The sequence below is a fragment of the Macrobrachium nipponense genome, chromosome 5 (assembly GCF_015104395.2).
Source record: "Macrobrachium nipponense isolate FS-2020 chromosome 5, ASM1510439v2, whole genome shotgun sequence".
Classification (NCBI taxonomy): domain Eukaryota; kingdom Metazoa; phylum Arthropoda; class Malacostraca; order Decapoda; family Palaemonidae; genus Macrobrachium; species Macrobrachium nipponense.
In genome coordinates this window covers 79896100-79910657 of record NC_061107.1, presented here as the reverse complement: position 1 = coordinate 79910657, position 14558 = coordinate 79896100, and the positions used below count along the sequence as shown (strand labels likewise).

At 34.3% G+C, this 14558-nt stretch overlaps 1 protein-coding gene across 31 annotated transcripts in view; it reads right to left on the bottom strand.

The window, feature by feature from the left end:
- The window catches only part of LOC135215453 (protein outspread-like), a 375595-nt gene that overhangs the window by 64067 nt on the left and 296970 nt on the right, over nucleotides 1–14558 (bottom strand). For 20 of the 31 annotated variants that reach the window (XM_064250134.1, XM_064250136.1, XM_064250152.1 and 17 more), the window contains 8 exons: nucleotides 13589–13708; nucleotides 13317–13460; nucleotides 12377–12538; nucleotides 12008–12183; nucleotides 9019–9335; nucleotides 5581–5774; nucleotides 4414–4515; nucleotides 1239–1391 (listed from right to left, as the gene is read on the bottom strand). In XM_064250134.1, coding sequence (XP_064106204.1) covers nucleotides 1239–1391; nucleotides 4414–4515; nucleotides 5581–5774; nucleotides 9019–9335; nucleotides 12008–12183; nucleotides 12377–12538; nucleotides 13317–13460; nucleotides 13589–13708 — 1368 coding nt within the window. Of the gene's footprint in view, nucleotides 1–1238; nucleotides 1392–4413; nucleotides 4516–5580; nucleotides 5785–9018; nucleotides 9336–12007; nucleotides 12184–12376; nucleotides 12539–13316; nucleotides 13461–13588; nucleotides 13709–14558 lie in introns of all 31 variants that reach the window. The other 11 variants (XM_064250144.1, XM_064250158.1, XM_064250161.1 and 8 more) reach the window with 7 other exon arrangements.

Here is a 14558-nt window from a genome sequence, read left to right as displayed (position 1 = left end):
AAATCATTAATAAAATAAAATTAAAATTAAAAAGTGTTACAAAACTTTTGGAAGAAAGAAAATTTAAGCTCTCATGAAATTCTGTTCTCAGGTTTTACAGTTACACAGAACACAAGTAATTTTTTATTTCAATTTACAGTAACTTCAAATTATCAACAATTCAATCCATCTTAAACTGAGCATTAGAAAAATGGTTTGACATATATGTACATATATGCACAATTCAAAACAGAAAAATAATGCTCATGAAAATAAGAGCAAAAATAATTCCACTCGCCTAACATATACCATTGATTCCAATGGAACATTAACTGGAAATATCTAAAATAATTTGTTAATGGTCACCCAATCTATCATGATGCCACTCAATGTTTAGTTTGTTAGTCAAAACGTTGAAACTACAAAGATGTCAATTTTCTGATAATGAAAATTTGTCAATATTTTCAGTACTGTCAGAATAGATTAGGGAAGAAATCTTGATCACTCTACTGATTTTAGATGTACCAAGATCCAAAGTTGGTTAAGTGAAGAATTTAAAAACAGGAGACTTCTACTCAGCTTTCAGTTTTTCAACAAGATTCTTGATGAGAGAAGTCATACATATGTATATCTTTCTTAATGAGAAAAACCACTGTGTGTGCCTTTACAATTCATGCGGGACAGGGTGCTGGAAGAGTACATAAGTGGTGCCTATAAAATGCACATCAGGTTAGAATGAGCAAGGAGTAATTTACTCAGTGTGCAACTGTGCATCCATGTTGTGGCTTCACTTCCTGCATTAAGTGCTTAGTTGTTTCTGTGCTGCAACAATTTAAGGCATTAAGTGTTGTAAAAAGAGGAAAGTGAAATCTGACAGGCTGAAGTGATTCTTATTGATGATAGGCCACAATTAAGCAAACAATTTCAGAAATTGCAACTTTCTTGCTTTATCTTTCAAGGTGACAATCACTATGGTCTTGAAGTGTCTGTTCAACTGGATATTCTGCAAACTCAGCCAAAACACTCAATACATATACATAATTGTAGATAAACTGCTCCTGCTATTTGGTAGAACAGAAGAGGAAGTGTTGTTGAATGTGCCCTTAACCACCACAAGCTGTTAAATCTCCTTCTTCTTGCATGCCAAAGTTGCATGTTTCATTGAGGATCATTCCAGAAACTACGAGAGATTGTGTTTGTTTAAAAGAAATTTTCAGTGGTCCTTCATAAAAACTGCAGGTGCCAAAAGCTTAAAGTACCTGTTGAAGCAGGTCTAGGTCAGAGTGGTGGAGGTGGTGGTTGTGGTGATGAAGGTGAGCACCTGTGACTGTATTAGAGGATGAAGGTCCTCCTCCAGCACGCAGACGTGTCTTGAGGCCCGAATTCTCTTTATGGAGCTCCAGATAGTCAGCCTGATTAATGTACCATAAGGTAGTACAGTACAGTCTCTAGTCAGTGAGTCTAATAAACCTCAGTCCAAATACAGTGCACTTGTAAGTCACTAACTTTTTTAACAGTTTAAGATTAAAGCTTCAACAGTGATTGTCATCCTCGCCAGTTACAGATGGAATGTCTTCAACAAGGGACTCATTACCCTGTGCCCTTTCATAAGATAAAAGTTTCAGTGCATAACAAAAACTATTTCCCTAGCAGGAATACATGTCAAATTCTGTCAGCTGTCAGACTCTGGATCACTTTGTATAAATATGCTTGGGTACTTGCATAGTAATGGAGTCTACACATACTAACATAAAAAGGCTAGAAAAAACATGTATAAAATTCTATTCTTCGTACAAGATGAAATAAAATAATATAGCTATAACACTGATGCCAAACACTAAAAATTTCATAAGCTACAATATTAACATGCTGTCATGACAAACTCCTTTTAATACAACTAAACATGAACTATTCCATTATATAAAAATTTTATTTACACAAAACAATTTTTTTATACAGGCCCACTAATCATTAGTATTCCTATATTTATGTCCTGAATATTCTCAGTTGTACCAGTCTTTTGCCTGAATGACAAGAAATCTCTCTCCATGCATGGGCCATCTGGATCCATGAAAATATTTCAAACAATGACCTCACATACTGTATAAACTGATGCGAGGTCACAAGACTGAGGACTGGGAGGAGTCTTATAAAATCAATTTCATCACACCTTCATCAATCATATAAATGCCTGTCATTAATTAGGTGGAAGGCAGAGATGCTGAATGATCTAAAAGTATTTGCATATGGCTGTACTATCTGGCAAAGAGTACATAGTACTTGGGGACTAATGATCTTTCACTACTGCATAAATTATCTCCTTTAGCACATTCGCTGGCAAGTAGACAACCACACAACAACAGGATACTAAAAGTGTGCCTGAGCAAAAGAGCCATCCTCCTCACCTTGGTGACTTCTATTGACAATTTGGTTCCCTGCTTTAGGTAGTATATTTATGGAAGAAGACAACCATAGGGGATGGAAGTACACTTGAGCAAGAGCATTTGGTGACCTCTCTTGATAATTTGGCTCCCTACTTAAGTAGTGCATTAATGATTCTTAATAATTACTCCTCCTAATGGGTCATAGGAACTTCAGGAGAAACCACTCTCATATGTATCTCAACTCAATGTGAAGGAGATCAGAGATGAGAAGAATGTAACCACTGCCCACTTCACAGTCACTTCTATTGCTGACATACAAAAAACAAACAACAACCACCTTGGATATTAAAGTTACTGGTCAGGAAGCAAAAATGAATACAAGATGGCAGTAGGTTACCTGTATTTTTTGTTAGTAATAATGTCTCAGATGACATCAACTGCAGGAAGATCAAACAGTGGTTGGCAGGACCACTACTGTTGGAATTTCTTCAAAGTTTGATGGCTGATAGCACTTTCTTTATTTTTAAGGTCTTTACACACGAAAATTTTACAAGTCCAATTGAGCATAACTATTAAAAGGATAGCTCTTATTGTTGAGTCAATTCCTCGGTCTCCTCATCCTCATGCTCAGTAACCATAAAATAGTCCTTGGAAGTCCAAATATCCCCATTTCATAAGGTTTGAAGGTTTGGTCAGTCTACTGGATGCAGCAGGAACCAACACAATCTCTAGTGACACACACTGTCTCATTCTTTTCTTTCTAGGCATAATTAAGGTTACCAGTAAGGAGGAAAACAATGATGGAGAGACCTTACAGAAAACTTTTTGCTCAAGGAACATAACTAACCCTTCAGATGAGAGCTGGTTAATGGTGTCTTTTCGAGAAGAGACTCACAGTGAAGTCAAACCAATGCTAGTGAAGAATTGATCTTCCTTATCAAGTCCTGAGGTTGACCACTGCTGCCTTAAATATTGCAACACTTCTCAGAGGTAGAAGGTAACAGTTTCTTACCACTGTCCTTAGCACAGAAACTCAACAAGTCATGAAGGTGTAATGCGTGCAATATACAGCATTAATGCACAGAATAAAATAGAATACTAAATAAAAAAATTACCACCAAAAATTACCATAAGATCTTCACACTAAATGAAAGTAACAAAATAGTGCACTGACTATACAGTACATACAGCATATAAAATAAAAATGGAAAAGAAAGTGGTTAGAAAAAATGAGAACCAAATTCTGAAAACTAACTAGGCAACATCTCATTAAACTGTTGTCAGCAAAACTTGAACAACAAAACTATTATGAAAACATGTATAAAAACAAGTAAAAACAATGAAAATAAACAAAATTATTTATAAAATTCTTGATCAACAAAACATAATAGTTAGAGTCGATGCAATTCTTGGGGTAACCAAAGATTAACAACTTACAAATATTTGTTCCGCATATAATCAAAGTTGTATGTACTACCTTACAATGCAGGCAATACAAAAGATTATCTTGACAACTGGAAAGTACCTATTTAATGTAGGTATCACTGCTTTATCACTTATTAGGTGCACTAAATTGAAATGGGACAGAACTTAATGATGAATAAAGGAAACAGTGATAAAAGGATTAACCATTACCATTGGTGTAGCAATCCCCAGGGATGTAAACACCTAACGTGTGATAGAAGAGCTGTTGACAGCACCACAGGTTTGTGAAAAAGAGGTTAGTGGCTGAGATTTACGTGTGGATACAGATGGGCCATGTATGTAGATTACCTTTTTCTGTCTGGCAGACAAGACTGACAAAGCTGGGAACTTTGGCGACATGAATATAGTTATATGCAAGATTAATGGGTGATCAAAAATACAGCATTATTGTACTGTAATTAAAGAATTTCATACAATAAAACACATTTTATTATATGTACATTAAAATATTATGCTTAGAATTAATTTTAAACATATCAGTTTTAAGTAAATATTAAATAAAAAGCCCATTAATTAATATAAAAAACAACAGGTGTAAACCAAGCAAAACAATTCAATAGCTTACCTGAGTTTGCTCCAACTTTGCTTTGAGGCTTTCAACCTGTGTCTCAAGGAGGTCTACTAATAACGCATCACCAGAACCTGTGAGGGTTGTAGCACTACTCTCCTGAAAAAAGAAAAATATCAAGAATACCTGGAAACTACAAGTACAAACAAAAGAATTTTACCATATTTACCTGTAAAAATATTCATACTGCCATTCATACTTCCACTGAATGTATAACTACATACTGTACAATAGTCTCCAATGTTATGTCAAAAAAAGGTTTTTTTTCTGGCCTTGCTAATCTTTCAAGATAAGAGACAGACAGCAGGCTCTAACTGGAAGGCTTGATAGTTCTTTGCAATACTAATTTCTGGAAATGTTGAAACAGATACTTTAGATGTGAGGTGGCAACAAACCCATCCTTCACATCTGAAAAATCTGGAAGACAATCCTGTAACTTTTAATAACTGATATTGTTAGTCCCTGGTATTCCCAAAGAAACAGCTGAAAATCTGTTAAACTGGGAGCATTTTAGTGGCATGGATAAGATTAATGTTCCTTCCACAACACCTACTACACAGAATTCCCACTAGTATTTGCCTTGGCAGCAGTCCTCTCAAAGAATCCGTCCCTTTCTAAGATGTTGTTGAATAGCATCTAGGTGTGAACATGAGAACACCTGATACACACGTGAACAGAATATGATTGATTTAATAGACTTTTTTAAATATTTAAAGTGTCTGGGGCTCCACACAAATTTATGTGACTCAATTATTTCCTCAGAAAAGGCAATTAAATTGTTATAAATATATGCATGAATTTCTACACAATCAAACACACAAAGTAGTTCTGATCAGTATACAGTCATACCTCCACTTATGTCATTTCAAGCTGAGCAACACATGCATAAAAATAGTAATTCTTGGAAAAGAAATATAAGAATTACTTTAAAAAAGCCTTAATCCGAGGGGATATTGAGATCTTAGTTTTCAGCCAAATAAATAAACAGTAACAACTTAAATGATTAAAATTTAAAAGACAAAATTTTATAAACTAAAGGTTTTAAGGTTGGGATATTCTGCACCTTTTCTGCGTCACTGAAGCCGAAACAGCAAACAAGAAATATATGTAGCAGGAATAGGCTTCAAAGGTCAAAAGTAGAAGAGAATGAAATATTAAACCCACCTTTTCTGGACGTAATTTGTCATCCAAATCTGTGATTGACTGTAAAGATCCTGACTCTGAGAAACACGATGCAAGAACTTCTTCCCGGGTTATTGATGGGAAGTCATCTCTCGTGCTTCGTCTGGATGATGGAGGAGATGATCGTGACCTTTTGCTTGCCCGAGATCTTGAACTGGATCTAGATCTTGCACGCTCTGTCACACCAATAGTGAGAAATTTATTTTGAGAATAGCTACTTCACAAATAGAACGCATAATATTACCAATCAGCATATGATTTCATGACATGAAGAATGAAGTAAGTTAACAGCAATGGAGTGCAGAACTACTTTGGAATCATCTATGACCATTGGTACCTTAAAATCATACAGGAATACTAGCAATTACCAAGTAAAAATCTTATCCTTAATGCAGATGAATTTTATCATACAACATGCTTATTTCTGATAAAACAGTACAATCCCTCCAAGTAGCTATAAGAAATGGTGGCTGTCTTTACAATGTTTAAGAACTACTATTAAATCTGCTACCTCCTAGTAACAAAAACATCTTATGTTACTTTTCTAGTGTGTATAATCATTACTACGTATTAGGTCATTTCCTGTAATGACCTTTACTAAACCTGCTGCCGCAAAACTGAATCATGTGATGTTACTTTCCAAATCATGCTATTATCAGTATTATTAGTATTATTATTATCATTATTATTATGACTTTATCCACAACAATAAGTTAAAATATTCAACTCTACAAGGCTGTTTCAAAATATTTGATTCAATTATCAAGATCATACTTTATCTTAGTAATTGCGGGTTTGTATGAATTAAATAGATAGATAACAACTGAAGACAGTTTTCTTCACTGATTTGTCTTCAAAATGAGCTAAAATCCATTCAATATGGTCTCTTTGGTTTGAAGAGTGCTGCAATCAAACATTGGAGTTTGCCTTAATTTATGATTACATTCATGATTTCATTATGTCTGCCATTTATTCAAATTTTATTTAAAGATGTTAAATAAATCACTGATAAGAGTATACCTACATTTGATCTGGTCCAAGCAATTGAAAATTTCATAGTTTTATGAACATCTTCATTTACTTTATTGACTGCATGATAAACATTTCAACATATACTCAAGTTTTATATATGTAATTTTTGTAACAAACATTTTGTTGTACATGAGAATTTATAGGAAAAATATTAATTAGTTTTGAAAGGTTTCTATATCACTATATTATACTTCAACTTTAGCTGAAAATCACAAAGCTCCCTGGTAGCTCATCATAAATCATCATCAAATCTAATGCCATACGACACAAGGGGCATCTATAAAATTTCACTATTCATGTCTTCCAAATACTCTATGTTCCCCAAATCTCCATTCACCTTAGACCTCCCCATCTCACAGTTCTTCCAGTGTCTACAAGAGCACAACTGACACTGGGTGTGAAGGGCCTGTCAAGCGCATTTTCATTATTTCATATGCACATGGAACTTCTATAATTTGACTTTTGACATAATTTCTCACTCCATCCTGCCATCTAACCTTTAACTTTCTTTTTAAAGGTTCATTGTTGTACTATGATTTGTGTCTATATTGCAGTGCATGGTCTTGTCATTTAATCTTCAAATAACTGGGATTACAATGCATAATCCTAGCTTTGATAAAAAAACTAACCATATACAACAACTCGTTGTTGTATAATAACCATTCCCTGAACAATTTTGTAAATGTTTTCCATAAACCTAAACAACACTATAAAAGATGTTGTTATCTCAATGGTAACCTAAAAAATGCATGCATGGAATACCAATATCCAATATATTAATTGATAAACCCAAATTTAAGTTTAAAAGGTTTTTTACACACTGGTATGGATACATTTAAAACATTTCCTCAGTATTTAAAAAATTAAACTCTACACCTCATTCAAATAAATTCAATATCAAATAGTACATACACACCTCTCACTAGATGAAAACGTTACTATTATAAAGCAAATATTTTTGTGAAAAGGAGTCGAGTTTACATTTCCTTCCCCATTTATATCACTAAGAGCAGCAACATGCTGAAATAAGCCAGTACCAAATTATAATTGATAAAAATTATGAATAAGGCATTGAAATCTAAAGCTACTACATACTGTATTTGTAAAAAGAGAATCTAATTTTCAGCTAAGCAAATTTCATTTCATCCTACAAATGAGAATGCTATCCATAAATCAAGACTCAAATTCTAGTTGCAATAAGCATTAAGACTGGTGATAAACAACAAGCTCATGCAGTGTTACAAGTATGCTTATCTGATGCTATAGCACAAGAGAAAAAACTTAATTCTGATGAAACCCATGGGATCCAAGGAAAGATTGTCTAGTTTTAATGACTACCATTACATTACACAATATCTATAGAAAAGCAGAAGCATGTGAGTGAATTTTCAGACTACTGTAAAGCAATAATCCAGGCTCATTATTAAAACTTGAGACAATAACAGCAGAAACAGAAAAATAGGGTAACATGTTTAAAAGAAAATTAGTTGATTTTTTCCTGAACTATTTCTACTCCAGATATTTAAAAGCTTAATAATTCAAAGAATCCAGAAACTCAAAGCAGAGAGGAGTATCCCTTAACTCTGGAAACAAATAGACTGAAATGGCAACTGAATGAAAAAATACAAAAGTGGTTAGAACTTCATACAGCTAGCATGGAGTGTTATGGCCTTGTGGGAAGAGTGATGACTTGAAAGGAGGAGGCAATTCTGTCCCCTAAATCAAATGCAAAGAGGCAGATATAATGTTATATCAACTACAAAAAAACCCTAAAGGTTTTTTTTGGTGTGAATTGTCTGACAACATCATGCTCGTTAACAAAAGAAAAATTCTTATGTATTCCCTTCTAACAGATGATAAACCTAACTACTAAAAAGTCAGGTTAAATACTTTAGGAAACATGAAAGGATGGTAAAGCTCCACTTTTTAGAAATGAAAGGGACGAAGGACCAATTAATTAGTTTACTCTTGATGGCAACTTCCACACAGTTTCTTTGGGAATGTGAAGCCTGACTAGTAGAATGCAGATGAGGAAGTGGTGACACCACACAGTCAAGAAGCTCTAATTTGGAAAAAGAAGCCAATATAGTATCAATGTCTTGCAAAACAGATGACCAAATATCAAGTACAAGGAACTAAGACCACAGATGCTAATTTCAGTGTAAATAATAGGTAGTAAATTTAATTTACTCTAAAATATGTAAATTTAAATCAGCTGTTTTATAAAATTATTCAAAATATTTGCTGTTTTATAAAATTATTCAAAATATTCAAACATAAAACTCTTTCATTTAAAATGCAGAATGAAAGAGCATTAACTTGCAATTAGGCAAAAAACAGAAGCTGGTTGGGTTAATTGCTGTTATAATACAAGTGAGAAAGAACCACCTTTCACCCTAGAAATGAGTGTACGTGCAAGAGGTGGGGAACCTGGAAGAGTGCCACTGCTGCCAGTTGATGTACTACTAGGTTTTGGAAGGTTAATGGGTTTTCTGTGATATTTTCTGATGATGTTTCCCTCTTTCTCACCCCACTCAAAATAGTCTTCATTGTTCTGTATACGACCGCCACAGCCAGATGTTTCCGATGCCGTCTTATACTCATCATCTGATGAAAACACACAGCGACTGTTGGCAGACGATATGGAGTCATTATGCATGTCACTACCTTGGTCACGTTCAGCAGCCATACTTTCAAAGGTAGAGCTGAAATAAATGCTCAAAATTGCCTGAAACTGTTAATCACATAATAAATATTTCAAAATACCTCCACAGTAAACAGATTATAACATGTAAACTAAAATTTCATCTGGCTAATGTTGTAAATTATTTCAGCAAATTTTCCTAGACCCAGATTTTTCAAAGATCTAGGGGACCCTTTTTTTTTTTTTTTTACAGAAGCAGACTATGTCCTATAATCAAATGAGGCCCAGAAAAGGAAAAATTAAGGTACACAGTCCATATTTTAACTGTCAAACAATTTGGTATAAATTTGCTACTGTGTTTTCAGTAAATACTTCAAGTATTAATATAAAACCATAATAAATACAACACAAAAACAATTTGGTAATATACATTATCTATTTACAGTAACAGGTCTCTTTCTTAAGTTAAAATCTACTAAATAATCTGTATCATTTTATAATCAGTAAAATTTAACTGGGAAATCAAGCAACAAAAACAATCTGTCTTATAATTACATCACAGACACTCTCTCTCTCTCTCTCTCTCTCTCTCTCTCCAAATTAATCTTTAATTAAAATTTTCAGTACAGTATTACTTTTATAAGGTACGTATTAGGTAAAATTAATTAGCAAATATAACTATCTACTGAAAGCTAAATATTAGTGTTTTCTTTTTTTTTTCTTCTCAGATTAATCACTAGTTGAGTTTGCTGTTTTTAACATGCTTTTCCTGTTGTTTCTAACACTCATTAAAGGGCTCATTTCAATGTGTTCTAGCAGAGGATTTATGGACAGATGGCCTTCATGGCCCCAACCCTCCCAATTTATCCTGGCTTGAGAAAGATAGAAAGCATAGTTATTGTTAAGAATAACAATGAAAAAGGCAAAGTGAGAAAGGCATAACAATCATGTATTTCTATATGGTAACTTAATGCTTACAAGACAGGCTAAATGTATAAGTATTACACACATCCCCAGACTGGGCAAACTTTTAGGTTGGCCAATTTCAGAAAAAAAAAAAATGCATCAATGGAAAGAGGAAGATATGCAAATGCACATGGTGTCAAAAAAATCATTGATTAATGTAGTATATAGTAGAACTTTGCAAAGATCCAGATAGCTGTTCCTACACCACTTACCAGTCCACATATTTTGAAATTTACTGTACAATAAATGAAAAACTTTTTTTCTTTTCCAGTACTTATTTTCCTCAGGGTAGTTAACTTTTTCAAAATATTAAAAATAAAAATATTTAGTTAAACAGATCCATAATTTAAACTGCTTATTTTGTGATACATGAAATTTCAGAACCTTCATTCCAGTGTAGGATAAAGATAGATCACTTGGCTCTAGTAGAATAGCAAAAGTGTAAAAGTCTCTCAGGTCCCTATGAGTTAAATGAATTTCTTATTGATAGTCAGATTCATCTGCAAAAGAATTGTGGAGTGTGGAGTTCGGTAGTACTTAGGTTAAACGAATGGGATTGGGATAAAAAAAATAAAAAAAAAAATCAGAAAATATTATGTTTCACCACAAACTCACTACTTCAATAATGTGTGAGAATGAATGCAGGTGAAAGGGTGCCAAGCTGCTGACACCCTATGAAAGTTAGAGCCTGAGTAAACCAAGGGAGCTACAGGGAAAGATAAGGGTATGGAGCCCAGAGCTTCAAAGGACGCTGGGGATTAAAAGCTGGACTGGAACATTGTTAGAAGACTGGAGAAACAAGGTATGGATGTGTGAACAAACAACATGCAAACTTAACATTCTGTATAATAATGCTGGGAACGAAGGAATCATTATACAGTATTTAGTAGGAAGTAAAGTGCAACAGATATGGGCATGAAGCAGAACTTGTCCTGCTGCAACCATCAGGCCTCAGAAGTTAAGAAAATGCCTGTCTGTTTGTAAAACAGAAAAGTGGTGGAAATCTAAACATAAAGGAACCCTATCTTAAATTTTTTTTGGTGAATCATACCTGCATCAAGTATGTTAAATTTACATCAAATAGTACATATGTTTAAGTTAACTCTAGTCATAAAGTTAAGAGTTCTCATTTTATTAGCTACGCAAAACAGCAACAGTCTGGCTGAGAGGAACATGAGAAGTGCTGGTAAAAAAATGGACCTAAAAGGTGTCATCAAGAATGAAGACTCTCAGATGTGAACACCTGCAACATGGAGAAGAAAGAACTTTCTCCTAACATATATATAAAAACACTGAAATAAAATAAGAGGGGAATGATATCCGGTAATTCTGAGCAGTTCCAAAAATCTGAGAATCTCTGGGAGCTGCTGACCAGTTAGCAGACAAAAACTGATTCAGGTAACAATTGGAGACTCATGGGACCTTATGTACATGTGCTAACCTATCAGAGCCAGGTGTTTTTTTTCTTCTATGCTTCAATGTGGTTTTGGAACTTTTCATTACGCACAAAACATACTATGTTAAAATAATAATTTTATGGTGAGGCAAACTGCAATTCAAATTAAAGATATGACATTTAACAAGCATTCAATATGTTAAGCAACATAATGAAAGGGATGACACTACCTGGCATGAGAGATATTCCAGCAAAAAAAGTTATATGATGGAGTTCATCGATTCAATCTGCCTTGCAAATGTAAGTGTATAAACCTAAAAATCAATATTATTTAAGTGAATGTTTAACTCATAATGATAAACAAGAATTACTTTTGGGAGTTATGGCGATCTCTTTTGGCAACAATTTCCCTTTCTATCTTCTCTCCTAACGTCAGAGGACGGTCTTTGGATTCCTTCAAATTAGCTGCATTTCTCAAGGCTTGTATCCAGTTGCCACGAATACCCGATGTGACAGCAGAAAATACATACTTTTTCTCTTCCCAAGTCTGCGAAGTAAAGAGTATGTGATCAGCATTCCATTCTTGAAGTATGTACCATTAATACATTCGTATAAGTTTAAAGAAACTAACCACTGGGACATGAACAGAATTTTTAAGTTACAACCTTAATATTACTGATAGAAGTATTGTACATATCATATGTATTAACAAAAGATAGGGATGCACCAAAGACACTTACCATAATCATAAACCCGTAATTTCTTCCAACTTCACATTCTTCGATGGATTTTGCAACACCCAGATCTATGATTCCATCCAAGATACCATTATCCTCTGCACTTGGATCTCTATAGAAGGTCAGACCAGAGCCTCTTAAAACAAACCAATACTTATTCCAATCCTGTGGAGAAAATACGTGAAAAGTGCAAAATCAAGAAAATAAACTTATTATATGCTCTACTCTCATAATTTAACAGATTCTGAATGCTTTGAGTATATGAAAATGGGTCACTTGTGAAAATGTCTTCTAAAAAGGGCATGGCTTTTGGGGATGATGTTTCAAAAAATACAAGAAACCCATTGGTAAACAGAGCAAAGAATTGATTACTTTTCATGGCGACTTGCAAAGAAAAAGGAGGGTATTTTGACAAGGTGTTTTACAAAATGCTAAGATTAATGGCAGTTCATAGTATTACAAATGAGAAAGCTGTAGGAAAGTGTAGTGTTCACAAACTAGAAAATGGTCTGCAATCTCAAAGATTGAGATTGGTTGGATATGTGAGGAAACTGAGCTGATGTGGAACTGGCATAACAAAGCTCCTTAGAAGGTTCAGAAAATCATGGAAAAATAGCACAGATGAAAATTTACATAAGAAGAGAAATCAGGTAGTAGGTAAATAAGAGAGATGTATGTGGGGAGAACTCATTTCCTAAAGTGTAACTGTAGTCATGAAAGCACTACACATGGAAAAGAAAAACATGAAGTCCATAAATAAAGAACTTTGTTTAATACTGACGAAAATTCATGAGCAAAGTACACAAGGGAGAAGACAATGGAAAGACTTATTTTCTAGCCATAGCTGTACTGTCTTTGGGAAACTAATGATGATGAAATGGCATACATATAGGACTTTCAATGCCTGAAGTGTATAGGAGCAAATTTTATTTATTTATTATACCTGGTTGAGAGAGAGTTTCATGAGCCAGCCCTTCTTGATGTACAACAAGTCTTCTGCAGGCAAGTCAACACGCTGAAGATCTGGATTAGCAGTGTAAGGTGGAGATACCTCAAGGCCACAGCCATCTGGATCACCACGAACTTGCTGTAAAGATACAATGATTATGTTCTACTAATTCTCAACATTAGTGATTACTTTACATCATCATAACTAGACTACAGTATCAGGTACCCTTTAACCATTCACTTGTGGGAAAAATGTACTAAACTTACATGATCAGGGTGTGATATGTCCGAGTTATCTTGGGAAGAACTTTTTAATAATTTTGCAGAGCTATCAGTTTCATCTTGGGAATCTCGCTCTCGTGTAGGTTTGACATCATCAAGACCAGGCTGAAAGATATTGGAAAATACAAATTATTTTGTAATACAGCATAAAAAGTATGCCTTCAAAATAATGGGAGTCTCCTTACACAAGCAAAAATTCTTGCTTGTACAGTATAGTTGGAACATTTGGAACTATACATGACAATGCCCTAAGATGATGATTACCAGAAATTCAACACAATTCCACAAAAATAATTGTTGATACCTGACAGACTTTCAAGTTAATCTTGTTATGATTTGAGTGTAATTTTCTTTTTGCAATTCTTTAATTTTCAGCTAAGTATTACAGTGCTTGATTATTCAAACAACAACAGGTAATTAACCCTAGCAGAAGACCAAGCAATAGACTGGTTGACAATTTTCATTGGTTTCATTTCCACTTGCTAAAATGAATTTTGTTTTTATGTTTTGAATTTGCATACATTTATGTACTTAATCTCTACATTTTAGAATCTAGTATATTTTCTCTATACAAAACACTTTTCTGGGCTCAGCTCGTGTCGCTTGCGCGAAATATCCTTTAATCTATTATTTCTAGGGTAAATGTACTAACACATACCAGAGAATAAATAAAATAAACTAAAGAAAAAGGTCAGTACGACTCGACTCGCTCACCCTCTAGGAGGGTGTCGGTATGAACAACTATGCGAGTGAGACCACTACCACGAGCCAAATGCCAATAGAAATCTCCCACTACAAAACCCTCCAGGGGAGCCGTCCCACAGAGGGAAGCAGCTCGTACTACTACTACACATGCCCCCCCATGCTTGCGACTGCTGCGCTCTAGTGGCCATCCTTTTCAGTTAGCACTCACGAGCACAAGTGCTATTTTTCTCTCTGTGTATTTTGTGCCATT